Genomic DNA, 15,624 nt, shown 5'->3' with positions numbered 1-15,624 from the left:
TTTGGAGGAAGACCAATAAATGGGATGATTAGAATCCCTCACATGGCAGAAGAGAGCATTGTTAGTGTCTGCAGACTTAACACTTCTCTTGTGTTCTTTAAGTCTGTCATTCAGTGTACGGCCAGTTTCCCCAAAGTATTGGAGAGGACAAGATGAACAGGAAATAGAGTAGACACCAGCAGCATTAGAAGCAGGAGGAGCAGTGTGAACTAGATTGCTACGAAGTGTGTTAGTTTGTCGAAAGGCGAGTTTAATGTCAAGAGGACGAAAGGTATTGGTAAAAGTTTTGAGTTCAGATATGAAGGGAAGGCATAGTACAGTGCTACTAGTGTTGGAAGCAGGTTTAGGATGAAAGAAATTTAGTTTAGCTTGAAAGTAGGCACAGTTGATGAAATGCAAAGGATAACCAAGGCGAGAGAATGATTTGTAGATAAAGGCAATTTCAGAATCAAGAAACTGAGGGTCGCTGATGCGTAGAGCGCGGAGGAAGAGAGAGACGAGGACACTTTTCTTAACAGAAGGAGGATGGTAGGAAAAGAAGTGAATGTACATGCCACTATGCATGGGTTTACGATAGACAGAGAAAGAGAACCCAGACACAGAGCTGTGAACATGAACATCAAGAAAAGGAAGGAGGGAATTAGATTCCCACTCAACTTTGAAATGGATAGAAGGAGCCAGATTGTTAAGAGAGGCGAGGAAAGGCTGGAAAAGATTAAGGTTATGAGGCCATAAAGCAAAAACCTGGTGTTCCTCTTCGTCCTATCATTTCTTCACGGGGCTCTGTCAGCTATCCTCTTGCCTCCTGGCTCGCTAAAACCCTGACACCTTACCTTGGCACTTTTTCCCCTGCCCACCTTCGTCACTCTCAGGACTTCATAGAAAGACTGCGCCTGCAGCCCTTTTGTAAGATGCTTAGTCTTGATGTCGACTCTCTGTTCACTAATGTTCCGCTCGATGACGTTCTCTCTTTCCTTAGACAGAAGGTGTCAGAGGGCCTCATTCCTCTCCCGCTTCCCACTGATGTTTTCCTCGATCTCATTAGACTCTGTGTTGACTCTAACTCTTTCTCTTTCAACGGTAAATATTACACTCAAACTTTCGGTGTTGCAATGGGTTCCCCTCTCTCCCCTGTTCTTGCTAATTTCTACATGGAATACTTCGAAACTGTTCTTCTTCCTTCTATTGATACTCGTCCCTCTCTCTGGCTTCGCTATGTTGATGACATTTTTGCTTTATGGCCTCATGACCTTAATCTTTTCCAGCCTTTCCTTCCTGTAAAATCTCTGTGGCTCGATCATAGAACCTGAGTAAGTTCGTTACACAAGACCTTCCAGATCGAAAACCATACTGTCTGTCTGATATTATATTTTTTTCTCCAGGTGTTCTACCCCATTTAGTTTTAATTATTTTTTCCAATATTTTGACAACTACACTTGTCAATGATACAGGTCTATAATTGAGGGGGGTCTTCCCTGCTGCCACTTTTGTAGATTGGAACGATGTTAGTCTTTTTGCACACATCAGCTACAACTCCTTTACACAGAGAAGCCTGAAAAATCAGTTGAAGTGGAATGCTGAGCTCAGGTGCACACTCTCTTAGAACCCATGGTGAAACTCCATCTGGACCAACTGCTTTGTTCTTACTTAGCTCCTTGAACATTTTTTCTACTTCGTCTCTAGACACCTCTATGTGCTCTATGATGTTCTCTGGCATTCTTATTGTGTCTGGTTCCCCTGAAGATTTCATTTTGTACATACTCACTTTGGAACTTTTCGTTTAATGTTTCATCCATTTCTTTTTCATTTTCCATGAATCTATTTCCCATTTTCAACCTCTGCACATTATTTTTTACCTGCAATTTGTTGTTTATGAATTTATAGAATAGACCTGGTTCTGTTTTACATTTGTTCGCAATCCCTTTTTCAAAATTTCTTTCTGCCTCTCTCCTCACTGACGTGTAGTTTTTTCTCGCATCTTTGTATCGCTGGTATGTTTGAGGGTTTGGCCTCTTCCTATATTGATTCCATTTTTGTGTCTTTTGGTCTCTGCCCCTCTGACAATTTCTGTCAAACCAATCCTGTTTCCTAGTTCTGCATCTCTGCTTTGGTATAAATTTTTTTGTGCCTTTATCATATATTTCACAAATCTTGACATACATCTCATTTACTTCCTTGCCTAACAACAAGTCTGTCCAATTATACTCACTAAAAAAATTTCTAAGGTCGCCACAGTGTCCTCGCCTGAAGTCACGTTTTTCAACTGCTTCAACCTCCTTATTTTCTTCCAGATTATAATGCATTGCATACTTTATTCCCAAAAAGATAAAGTTACTTTTACCCAAGGGAGGAAGGTACTGAATGTCAAATATCTCTTCTTCCTTCCTGGTAAATATCAAATCTAGCATGGAGGAAACGTCCCTTTCCCTCATCCTCGTAGCTTTTTTAAGATGTTGATACAAGAATGTTTCCAGGATGAGGTCTACAAATCTACAGGTCCAAAAATCTTCTCTTCTAGCTTCATATGCTTCCCAGTCTATGAATTCCAAGTTGAAGTCGCCGACTATCAACAGTCGTGATCTATCTTTATCCGCTCTTGCTATAATCTCTCTCATTATTGTTATAAGACCCTCTCGTTTACTACCTAACTCCTCCTCTATCCATGTGTTGCTTGGCAGTGGACTATATGCATTTATGATCATTAGTTTATCATCCTCATGACCGATCTCTAGTGCTATTACGTCAACTTCTCGTGGATTGGCAATCATTATTTCGTTCACCTTTAGGTGTTCTTTCACCAGCACAGCAACACCACCACCTTTCCAAATTTTTCTGTCCAGTCTCCAAATTGAGTAGGCCCTTGGGAATACGACTTCATTTAAAAATAACATCTTCAAGTTTTGTCTCCGTAAGTGCAACAATGTCATGTTTGCAGCTGTATTACATCACTTAACTCCAGTATCTTCGATCTCACTCCATCTACACTGGTGTATATTATTTTCAGGAACATGTTCCCCCTTTCCTTATTCTTCACTACCCCTCTCTCTAGCAATTTTGTTGGTTTGCCTGTTTGTACCATTTTACAGGCCTGCCTACCCCTATCACTTTGTAGAAAAAGAATTGGTTTCTTCTTCGTTTTTTCTCTCATTTAGACGTTTTGCCTCTACGAGGTTCGATACGGGCTCACCATTGCCCATGCTGCTTGGAACTTTTTGTTCTAGGTAGCGAATCTTAAACAACAACAACAACAACTATGAGGTTTAGTTTCAGCTTCTCTCTCTCTGTCTTCTCTTGAAAGATCTTGTCTTAACGACCACACTTTCCCATCCTCATCACTTTGTAATTTTCTAGCATTCCTTAGTACTTCTTTCATCTGTTTGGCACCGTTTAGGGTGATCCTCAAAGGTCGATCTTTCCCTTTTACATACCTGCCTATTCTCCTGTAGTCACACACATTCTCTATTGTAGTAAGACCTTCCACGAGGCCAACAATTTTATCTACTACTTTAGCTTCTTCTACAGCTCTTTCTGACCTAGATGTTATCTCCTTTTCTTTGCAGCCAAAAATTATCAGGGACTTGCTCCGATCAACTGTGTTTTGCACCAACTTCGGGTTACATGTCAATTCCTTTCTCACTTCCAGCCTAATGTTTGTTTTATCTTGGTTGCTGCAGTGTTTGATTTCCTTTACTGCTTCTTCAATTTTTTCCTTCTCCTTGGCCACTTGTGCATAAGTGAGTTGCATATCTTTCTTGCACTCTTCTATTCCCTGTGTAACTTCCTCCATCTGTGCTGACAAAAGCTGTTTCTCCTGTTGAATTTCCTTACCTAACCTATTGTAGTCACTTTGTTTAAATTTGTTTTAACTTCTTCCAGAGCTATTTTTAATTGTTTATTTTCCTCTTCCATGGCTTTGCAATTTGTTTCCAATTGATTCTTATCCTTGCGCAAGTCTTTCACTACACCCTCAAGACATAAAAACTTTGCTACACAACTGGCCATTACTTTCTTTCAATTTACTGATTATTTCTACATGAGAGTTCACTATAGTATCTAATTTTGCCAACTTGTTGTCTAGACTGCTTATATCAATGATTTTGTCATTGAATCCCCCCAAATCAAGCTCTGTTTTGTATTTCCTCTTGCCGGCGGCCATCTTGAATGCTCTTCTCTGCACTGGAAACACTTGGGCAACTTTTTCTCATCCTATTTTTTCCCTTCCCTTGGCACATTCCTGTTATCTCACCTATTTTTCAAAAGTACTATACTTTTATGTTCCCTGGGACACCACACACTATCTGCTTGATGGGGTTCTGGGAGTTGTTCTACTCCCCAAGCCCAGCCTGAGGCCAGGCTTGACTTGTGAGAGTTTGGTCCACCAGGCTGTTGCTTGGAGCGGCCCGCAGGCCCACATATTACGCTTTGCGTAATAGTGGCTTTAGGCATTGTATGTACTAGCTCTATCTTCTATCTATTAATCCAACAAACTTTGTAAAATCTCTTTATGTATGTACCTTACCTAAATAAACATTTATTTAAACATTTATTTATTTATATCCACCACAGCCAGGTTGGTCCGGCACGTTTTTTAGAAAACAGTCTAGTTTTCTCTTGAAGATGTCCACGGTTGTTCCGGCAATATTTCTTATGCTGAGCAGTACTCAAGACGGGACAACACAAGTGACTTGAAGAGTACAACCATTGTGATGGGATCCCTGGATTTGAAAGTTCTCGTAATCCATCCTATCATTTTTTCTGGCTGACGCAATATTTGCTTGGTTATGCTCCTTAAACGTTAGATCGTCGGACTTCATTATTCCCAAATCCATGACATGTTGTTTTCCTACTATCCTACCCTACTTTCCTACTATCATCAACCTATATTACAATATTTTGGATTGTTGAATTGAAATAAGTTTAGTGAGGTAAAATACATACAAAGGGATGAGGATTGTTGAAATATATATATATATATATATATATATATATATATATATATATATGTGTGTGTGTGTGTGTGTGTGTATGTAATTACCTAAGTGTAGTTACAGGATGAGAGCTATGCTCGTGGTGTCCCGTCTTCCCAGCACTCTTTGTCATTTAACGCTTTGAAACTACTGACGGTCTTGGCCTCCACCACCTTCTCACCTAACTTGTTCCAACCGTCTACCACTCTGTTTGCGAATGTGAATTTTCTTATATTTCTTATGCATCTGTGTTAAGCATCTGTTGTAGGGAGCCGGTCGGCCGAGCGGACAGTACGCCGGACTTGTGATCCTGTGGTCCCGGGTTCGATCCCGGGCGCCGGCGAGAAACAATGGGCAGAGTTTCTTTCACCCTATGACCCTGTTACCTAGCAGTAAAATAGGTACCTGGGTGTTAGCTGTCACGGGCTGCTTCCTGGGGGTGGAGGCCTGGTCGGGGACACTAAAAAGCCCCAAAATCATCTCAATATAGCTAGTTTAAATCTATGACCTCTTGTTCTTAAAGTTCCAGGTCTCAGGAAACCTTCCCTATCAATTTTATCAAATCCTGTTACTATTTTGTATATAGTGATCATATCACCTCTTTTTCTTCTGTCTTCTAGTTTTGGCATATTTAATGCCTCTAACCTCTCCTCGTAGCTCTTGCCCTTCAGTTCTGGGAGCCACTTAGTGGCATGTCTTTGCACCTTTTCCAGTGTGTACTCACCTAGTTGTACTCACCTAGTTGTGCTTGCGGGGGTTGAGCTCTGGCTCTTTGGTCCCGCCTCTCAACAAAGGCGGTGTGTGTGTGTGTGTGTGTGTGTGTGTGTGTGTGTGTGTGTGTGTGTGTGTGTGTGTGTGTGTGTGTGTGTGTGTGTGTGTGTGTGTGTGTGTGTGTGTATAAAACCCCGAATATTCTTGGATGGCTTGAAGCGAGCTAGGAGGCTGGATGACCCACCTTCATGTTGACATAGGCCATGATCTCCTCGCTGTCGGAGACGGAGGTGTCTGGGGCGGGGTTGTCCATGTACTCCCTGAAGGGGTGCACCTCGCGCGCCGGGGCCGCCTGGGCCTCCGTGGGAGAGTGGCCACCACTGCTGTAGGAGTGGCGCGTGGTCTTCAGGTTCAGCACCCCAGAGTTGGCCTCCGTCACCGACACCGACTTCATCATCTCCAGCACGTGACGATGGACCTCGGACTTCTCCGCCTCGCTCAGGACCTGGTGAAGAAGGAATCTGTTAGCCACACTAGACACACACACACACTGTCTTCACTGATGTGTTATCTGGCCACTGTAAACATGTATATTAAGCTATATTAGGGTGTTGGGGCTTTGTGGGGGAACGTCGATGCTCTGGCGTACCACCTGTGCTTAAGCGTACCGCCTGTGCTTAAGCGTACCACCTGTGCTCAAGCATGCCACCTGTGCTCAAGCGTGCCACCTGTGGTGAAGCGTGCCACCTGTGCTCAAGCGTGCCACCTGTGCTCAAGCGTGCCACCTGTGCTCAAGCGTGCCACCTGTGCTCAAGCGTGCCACCTGTGCTCAAGCGTGCCACCTGTGGTGAAGCGTGCCACCTGTGGTGAAGCGTGCCACCTGTGCTCAAGCGTGCCACCTGTGCTCAAGCGTGCCACCTGTGCTCAAGCGTACCACCTGTGCTCAAGCGTGCCACCTGTGCTCAAGCGTACCACCTGTGCTCAAGCGTGCCACCTGTGCTCAAGCGTGCCACCTGTGCTCAAGCGTGCCACCTGTGCTCAAGCGTGTCACCTGTGCTCCAGCGTACCAGCTGTGCTCCAGCGTACCAGCTGTAACATCAACAAACTCTCAACTTAGAGAATATATTTAGACCAAATAAGACTAATACCGAGGTACATAACCTGAAGGGCATCAGAGCCAGCACAGTAATGGTAAAGATGTCGCAAGATAACGGCACACTTGATATCGTCTCACCAGAAGGGCATCAGAGCCGGGGAAGATGTCGCAAGATAACGGCACACTTTTGATAACGTTTCTTACCCTAACTTTTCTCTCGTTATTCTAAAGTCAACTTATTGGTGGGAGCTTTACCAGAGATGTTGATCTGTGGAGTGCTTCAGCCCCATTATCTGGCCTGCGCCACTACCCCCCCCCCACACTGTATGGGGTCCACTACCCGCGCCCTCCCACTGTATGGGGTCCACTACCCTCCCCCCCCCACACTGTATGGGGTCCACTACCCTCCCCCCCACACTGTATGGGGTCCACTACCCTCCCTCCCCACTGTATGGGGTCCACTACCCGCGCCCCCACACTGTATGGGGTCCACTACCCTCCCCCCCACTGTATGGGGTCCACTACCCGCGCCCCCACACTGTATGGGGTCCACTACCCGCGCCCCCACACTGTATGGGGTCCACTACCCGCGCCCCCACACTGTATGGGGTCCACTACCCGCGCCCCCACACTGTATGGGGCCCACTACCCGCGCCCCCACACTGTATGGGGTCCACTACCCGCGCCCCCACACTGTATGGGGTCCACTACCCGCGCCCCCACACTGTATGGGGTCCACTACCCCCCCCCCCCACACACTGCACGGGGTCTACTACCCTCCCCCACTGCATGGGGTCCACTACCCCCCCCCCACACTGCATGGGGTCTACTACCCTCCCCCACTGCATGGGTCCACTACCCCCCACGCCATAGGTATGGGATGCATAATAAATTAACAAACTCAAAAGTGACGGAGTTATGTTATCCCGAGTAGAAGTGGGAGGACAGTGAGGGTAGCCATAGTCCAACACTGCCGCGCCACACCTGCAGGGGGGACTGTTACAAAGTGTTATCAGGGGAAACCCCTTCACACACCTGCAGGGGGACTGTTACAAAGTGTTATCATGGAGAGACCCTTCACACACCTGCAGGGGGGGAGGGGTGTCACAAAGTGTTATCATGGAGAGACCCTTCACACACCTGCAGGGGGGTGTCACAAAGTGTTATCATGGAGAGACCCTTCACACACCTGCAGGGGGGTGTCACAAAGTGTTATCATGGGAAAGACCCTTCACACACCTGCAGGGGGGACTGTTACAAAGTGTTATCAGGGGAAAACCCTTCACACACCTGCAGGGGGACTGTTACAAAGTGTTATCATGGAGAGACCCTTCACACACCTGCAGGGGGTGTCACAAAGTGTTATCATGGAGAAACCCTTCACACACCTGCAGGGGGGGGGGTGTCACAAAGTGTTATCAGGGGAAGACCCTTCACACACCTGCAGGGGGGGGTGTCACAAAATGTTATCAAGGGAAGACCCTTCACACACCTGCAGGGGGGGTGTCACAAAGTGTTATCAGGGGAAGACCCTTCACACACCTGCAGGGGGGGTGTCACAAAGTGTTATCAAGGGAAGACCCTTCACACACCTGCAGGGGGTGTGTCACAAAGTGTTATCAGGGGAAGACCCTTCACACACCTGCAGGGGGGGTGTCACAGTGTTATCAGGGGAAGACCCTTCACACACCTGCAGGGGGGGGTGTCACAGTGTTATCAGGGGAAGACCTTCACACACCTGCAGGGGGGGTGTCACAAAGTGTTATCAGGGGAAGACCCTTCACACACCTGCAGGGGGGGGGTGTCACAGTGTTATCAGGGGAAGACCCTTCACACACCTGCAGGGGGGGTGTCACAAAGTGTTATCAAGGGAAGACCCTTCACACACCTGCAGGGGGGGTGTTATCAAGGGAAGACCCTTCACACACCTGCAGGGGGGGTGTCACAAAGTGTTATCAAGGGAAGACCCTTCACACACCTGCAGGGGGGGTGTCACAAAGTGTTATCAAGGGAAGACCCTTCACACACCTGCAGGGGGGGTGTCACAAAGTGTTATCAAGGGAAGACCCTTCACACACCTGCAGGGGGGGTGTCACAAAGTGTTATCAAGGGAAGACCCTTCACACACCTGCAGGGGGGGGTGTCACAAAGTGTTATCATGGGAAGACCCTTCACACACCTGCAGGGGGGGGTGTCACAAAGTGTTATCAAGGGAAGACCCTTCACACACCTACAGGGGGGGGTGTCACAAAGTGTTATCATGGGAAGACCCTTCACACACCTGCAGGGGGGGGGGTGTCACAAAGTGTTATCAGGGGAAGACCCTTCACACACCTGCAGGGGGACTGTCACAAAGTGTTATCAAGGGAAGACCCTTCACACACCTGCAGGGGGGGTGTCACAAAGTGTTATCAAGGGAAGACCCTTCACACACCTGCAGGGGGGGGGTGTCACAAAGTGTTATCAGGGGAAGACCCTTCACACACCTGCAGGGGGACTGTCACAAAGTGTTATCAAGGGAAGACCCTTCACACACCTGCAGGGGGGGTGTCACAAAGTGTTATCAAGGGAAGACCCTTCACACACTACCCCAACACAAGTGAGCCTCCGCCGTACTCACCAGGCTGGGAGCTCCCTCAGTCAAGATAACCAGATAACAGGGATGCCGAGTGATAAGACAACTTTCTCATCTCTCAAAGCCGCCGCTAACTTCCGTAAGTGTGTTTGTTGAGTAAAGAAGACTGGGGGGGGTGGAGTGGGGAAGGGGGGGGTGGAGTGGGGAAGGGGGGGGTGGAGTGGGGAAGGGGGGGGGATTATACTGATATAACTATCAGTATAATCAAGTCTGTGTATAGTACACCTGCATTTTGCTTGTCTTCCATGGCAGCTTAGGTCAGAGCCGGTCGGCCGAGCGGACAGCACACTGGACTTGTGATCCTGTGGTCCTGGGTTCGATCCCAGGCGCCGGCGAGAAACAATGGGCAGAGTTTCTTTCACCCTATGCCCCTGTTACCTAGCAGTAAAATAGGTACCTGGGTGTTAGTCAGCTGTCACGGGCTGCTTCCTGGGGGTGGAGGCCTGGTCGAGGACCGGGCCGCGGGGACACTAAAAGCCCCGAAATCATCTCAAGATAACCTCAAGATATGTCACAGTGATCTAGCAGCTGAGAGGCGCGAGGCCCCTGGTCTGAACCCGTGTTGTCCAGGGTTATGTACATGTTGTGACTCTATGATTTGTGAGGTTATCTTGAGGTGTTTTCGGGGCTTAGCGTCCCCGCGGCCCGGTCGTTGACCAGGCCTCCTCATTGCTGGACTAGTCAACCAGGTTGTTGGACGCGGCTGCTCGCAGTCTGATGTATGAATCACAGCCTGGTTGATCAGGTATCCTTTGGAGGTGTTTGTCAAGTTCTCTCTTGAACACTGTGAGGGGTCGGCCAGTTATGTCCCTTATGTGTAGTGGAAGCGTGTTGAACAGTCTCGGGCCTCTGATGTTGATAGTTCTCTCTTGAACACTGTGAGGGGTCGGCCAGTTATGTCCCTTATGTGTAGTGGAAGCGTGTTGAACAGTCTCGGGCCTCTGATGTTGATAGTTCTCTCTTGAACACTGTGAGGGGTCGGCCAGTTATGCCCCTTATGTGTAGTGGAAGCGTGTTGAACAGTCTCGGGCCTCTGATGTTGATAGTTCTCTCTTGAACACTGTGAGGGGTCGGCCAGTTATGTCCCTTATGTGTAGTGGAAGCGTGATGAACAGTCTCGGGCCTCTGATGTTGATAGTTCTCTCTTGAACACTGTGAGGGGTCGGCCAGTTATGTCCCTTATGTGTAGTGGAAGCGTGTTGAACAGTCTCGGGCCTCTGATGTTGATAGTTCTCTCTTGAACACTGTGAGGGGTCGGCCAGTTATGTCCCTTATGTGTAGTGGAAGCGTGTTGAACAGTCTCGGGCCTCTGTTGTTGATAGTTCTCTCTTGAACACTGTGAGGGGTCGGCCAGTTATGCCCCTTATGTGTAGTGGAAGCGTGTTGAACAGTCTCGGGCCTCTGATGTTGATAGTTCTCTCTTGAACACTGTGAGGGGTCGGCCAGTTATGCCCCTTATGTGTAGTGGAAGCGTGTTGAACAGTCTCGGGCCTCTGATGTTGATAGTTCTCTCTTGAACACTGTGAGGGGTCGGCCAGTTATGCCCCTTATGTGTAGTGGAAGCGTGTTGAACAGTCTCGGGCCTCTGTTGTTGATAGTTCTCTCTTGAACACTGTGAGGGGTCGGCCAGTTATGCCCCTTATGTGTAGTGGAAGCGTGTTGAACAGTCTCGGGCCTCTGATGTTGATAGTTCTCTCTTGAACACTGTGAGGGGTCGGCCAGTTATGCCCCTTATGTGTAGTGGAAGCGTGTTGAACAGTCTCGGGCCTCTGATGTTGATAGTTCTCTCTTGAACACTGTGAGGGGTCGGCCAGTTATGCCCCTTATGTGTAGCGGAAGCGTGTTGAACAGTCTCGGGCCTCTGATGTTGATAAGAGTTCTCTCTTGAACACTGTGAGGGGTCGGCCAGTTATGTCCCTTATGTGTAGTGGAAGCGTGTTGAACAGTCTCGGGCCTCTGATGTTGATAAGAGTTCTCTCTCAGAGTACCTGTTGCACCTCTGCTTTTCAACGGGGGTATTCTGCACATCCTGCCATGTCTTCTGGTCTCATGTGATGTTATTTCTGTGTGCAGGTTTGGGACCAGCCCCTCAATTATTTTCCACGAGTAAATTATTATGTATCTCTCCCGCCTGCGAACAAGAGAATACAGATTTAGGCTCTTTAGTCGGTCCCAGTAGTTTAGATGTTTTACTGAGTGGATTTTAGCAGTAAAGGATCTCTGCACGCTCTCCAGGTCAGCAATTTCTCCAGCTTTGAAAGGGGCTGTCATTGTGCAGCAGTACTCCACTCTAGAGAGCACTAGCGTCTTGAAAAGTATCATCATCGGTATAGCATCTCTAGTGTGAAAAGTTCTTGTTATCCAACCTGTCATTTTTCTTGCAGTTGTGACGGCTACTTTATTGTGTTCTTTAAAGGTAAGGTCTTCCGACATGAGTACACCCAGATCCTTTACATTGCCTTTTCGTTCTGTGTTATGATTTGCCTGAGTTTTGTACGTGGTTTCTGTTTTTATATTTTTATTTTTTCCATAGCGCATGAGCTGGAACTTATCTTCGTTAAACACCATATTATTTTCTATAGCCCATAGAAAGACCTGATCTACATCTGACTGGAGGTTTGCCGTGTCCTCTATGTTGCCTACTCTCATGAAGATCCTAGTGTCATCTGCAAAGGATGATACAGTGCTATAGGTTGTGTTCTTGTCTATGTCCGATATGAGGATGAGAAAAAGTACTGGAGCAAGCACAGTACCCTGGGGGACTGAGCTCTTCACGGTTGATGGACCGGATTTTATTTTGTTGACTATTACACATTGGGTTCTGTTGGTCAGGAAATTGTAGATCCATCTGCCTATTTTTCCGGTAATTCCCTTTGAACGCATTTTATGTGCAATAACACCATGGTCACATTTATCAAAAGCTTTTGCGAAATCTGTGTAAATTACATCAGCGTTTTGTTTGTCTTCCATAGCATCTAATGCCATATCATAGTGGTCCAGCAACTGCGACAGGCAAGAGCGCCCTGTTCTGAAACCATGTTGTCCGGGGTTATGGAGATGCTGTGATTCCATGTATTTTGTGATCTTACTTCTTAGCACTCTCTCAAAATTTTTTATGATGTGCGATGTTAGTGCTATCGGTCTGTAATTTTTTGCCTCTGCCTTATTTCCTCCTTTATGGAGTGGTGCTATCTCTGCTGTTTTTAGTATGTCAGGGATAACGCCAGTATCTAGGCTTTGTCTCCACAGAATGTGGAGGGCCTGCGATAGTGGTTTTTTTACAGTTCTTGATGAATATGGAGTTCCAAGAATCCGGGCCTGGTGCAGAGTGCATAGGTATACTGTTTATGGCTTCTTCAAAATCCAGTTGGGATAGGGTGACATCTGATATATGATTTGATGTTAGTATCATATCCATGAAAAATTCATTTGGGTTATCAATCTTCAGTGTGTTTAGTGGCTCGCTAAAAACAGAGTGGTACTGATTCCTCAGTAGCTCGCTCATTTCTTTGTTGTCATCGGTGAAAGTTCTATCTCCCTTTCGCAGGGGTCCTCTCTTTGCCTCTCCTGGGTTTTGTATGATTCTTGTAGCTTCCGTTCCATTGTTTCTATTTCTCTACCTAACCTTCTTCGCCGTTCTTGAGATAGGGTGCGACTCTCAAGTTGTTCCGTGATTCGTTTTCTTCGCCTATATAGGGAACGACGTTCCCGTTCCAATCTGCATCTCTTCCTCGTTTTTCTTAGGGGGTATGCGGTTTGAACATATTTCTAGTGCTACTGAGCTTATTTTTTCCAGGCACTGGTTCAGGTTTGGATTTTCTAGCTGTTCTTCCCAGTTTATTTCTGTGAAGTCCTGGTTTATTTGCTCCCAGTTTATCTGCTTATTATTGAAGTTGAATTTGCTGAAATCTCCTCCGCCGGGAATCTGGACTGGTTTTGAAGGTCTACTCCCCATGGTTGTCATAACTATAATTAAGTTGTGATCTGAGTAACAGGTATTTGTAATCATTATGTTCCTGATCAACTCATCATTATTAGTGAAAATGAGGTCCAGCGTGTTCTCCTTCCTAGTTGGTTCTACTATTTGCTGGTTTAAGGCAAACCTGTCGCACATCCGTAGCAGGTCATTTGCATGTGCCTGTTCATTTAGGCTACTTCCTGGTATTCTTTCTGATATTACTGCATTAGCCAGGTGCTTCCATTTCAGGTGCCGTAGGTTGAAGTCCCCAAGCAGGATGATGTTCGGAGCTGGATTTGTGAGGTTTTCCAAGCAGTGATCTATTTTCATTAGTTGGTCTTTAAACGGCTGAGGGTTTGCCTCCGGTGACTTATATACAAGGACAATAACTACATTTAGGATCTCTATTTTGACTATCAGCACTTCCACCATATCATTTAAAGTGCTTAGCAGCTCAGTACAGATGAGTGTGTCTTTGATGAACAGGCTGACCCCACCCTGTAGACAGGGTGGGGTCAGCCCACCCTGTCTACAGGGTGTAGACAGGGTGGGGTCAGCTCACCCTGTTGAAATGAGTTCGGGGCTTAGCATTCCCGCGGCCCGGTCCCAGACCAGGCCTCCAACCCCAGGAAGCAGCCCATAGCAGCTGTCTAACTCCCAGGTACCTATTTACTGCTCGGTAACATGGGCATCAGTGTATAAAAAACTGCCCAATTGTTTCCGCTTCCACCGGGAATCGAACCCGGAACCTCAGGACTACGAATCCGAAGCGCTGTGCACTCAGCTGTCAGACCCCTAGGGTGGTGTAGTATGAGGGAGAGAGGGGTGGTACAGTATGAGGGAGAGAGGGGTGGTACAGTATGAGGGAGAGAGGGGTGGTACAGTATGAGGGAGGGAGGGGTGGTACAGTATGAGGGAGGGAGGGGTGGTACAGTATGAGGGAGGGAGGGGTGGTACAGTATGAGGGAGGGAGGGAGGGGTGGTACAGTATGAGGGAGGGAGGGGTGGTACAGTATGAGGGAGGGAGGGGTGGTACAGTATGAGGGAGGGAGGGGTGGTACAGTATGAGGGAGGGAGGGAGGGGTGGTACAGTATGAGGGAGAGAGGGGTGGTACAGTATGAGGGAGGGAGGGGTGGTACAGTATGAGGGAGGGAGGGGTGGTACAGTATGAGGGAGGGAGGGGTGGTACAGTATGAGGGAGGGAGGGAGGGGTGGTACAGTATGAGGGAGGGAGGGGTGGTACAGTATGAGGGAGAGAGGGGTGGTACAGTATGAGGGAGGGAGGGAGGGGTGGTACAGTATGAGGGAGGGAGGGGTGGTACAGTATGAGGGAGGGAGGGGTGGTGTAGTATGAGGGAGAGAGGGGTGGTACAGTATGAGGGAGGGAGGGGTGGTACAGTATGAGGGAGGGAGGGGTGGTACAGTATGAGGGAGGGAGGGGTGGTGTAGTATGAGGGAGGGAGGGGTGGTACAGTATGAGGGAGGGAGGGATGGTACAGTATGAGGGAGGGAGGGATGGTACAGTATGAGGGAGGGAGGGGTGGTACAGTATGAGGGAGGGAGGGGTGGTGTTGTATGAGGGAGGGAGGGGTGGTGCAGTATGAGGGAGGGAGGGGTGGTACAGTATGAGGGAGAGAGGGGTGGTACAGTATGAGGGAGGGGTGGTACAGTATGAGGGAGGGAGGGATGGTACAGTATGAGGGAGGGAGGGGTGGTGTAGTATGAGGGAGAGAGGGGTGGTACAGTATGAGGGAGGGAGGGGTAGTACAGTATGAGGGAGGGAGGGGTAGTACAGTATGAGGGAGGGAGGGGTGGTGTAGTATGAGGGAGGGAGGGGTGGAACAGTATGAGGGAGGGAGGGGTGGTACAGTATGAGGGAGGGAGGGGTAGTACAGTATGAGGGAGGGAGGGGTGGTACAGTATGAGGGAGGGAGGGATGGTACAGTATGAGGGAGGGAGGGGTAGTACAGTATGAGGGAGGGAGGGGTGGTGTAGTATGAGGGAGGGAGGGGTGGTACAGTATGAGGGAGGGAGGGGTGGTGTAGTATGAGGGAGAGAGGGGTGGTACAGTATGAGGGAGGGAGGGGTGGTACAGTATGAGGGAGGGAGGGATGGTACAGTATGAGGGAGGGAGGGGTGGTACAGTATGAGGGAGGGAGGGATGGTACAGTATGAGGGAGGGAGGGATGGTACAGTATGAGGGAGGGAGGGGTGGTGCAGTATGAGGGAGGGAGGGATGGTACAGTATGAGGGAGG

At 48.1% G+C, this 15,624-nt stretch overlaps 1 protein-coding gene across 2 annotated transcripts in view; it reads right to left on the bottom strand.

Moving 5' to 3' along the window:
* LOC123764540 (Boundary element-associated factor of 32kD) overlaps window positions 1-15,624 on the bottom strand; it is a 183,092-nt gene that overhangs the window by 31,231 nt on the left and 136,237 nt on the right. The window contains exon 2 of one of the 2 annotated variants that reach the window (XM_045752520.2): window positions 5,923-6,183. The exons of the other annotated variant lie outside the window; for it this stretch is intronic. Coding sequence (XP_045608476.2) covers window positions 5,923-6,183 — 261 coding nt within the window. The remainder of the gene's footprint in view (window positions 1-5,922; window positions 6,184-15,624) is intronic. 2 annotated transcript variants of the gene reach the window in all.

This window comes from Procambarus clarkii, chromosome 79 (genome assembly GCF_040958095.1).
Source record: "Procambarus clarkii isolate CNS0578487 chromosome 79, FALCON_Pclarkii_2.0, whole genome shotgun sequence".
In the NCBI taxonomy this organism is placed as follows: domain Eukaryota; kingdom Metazoa; phylum Arthropoda; class Malacostraca; order Decapoda; family Cambaridae; genus Procambarus; species Procambarus clarkii.
Note: the sequence above shows the minus strand (reverse complement) of the source record. Positions and strands in the feature narration are given on the sequence as shown.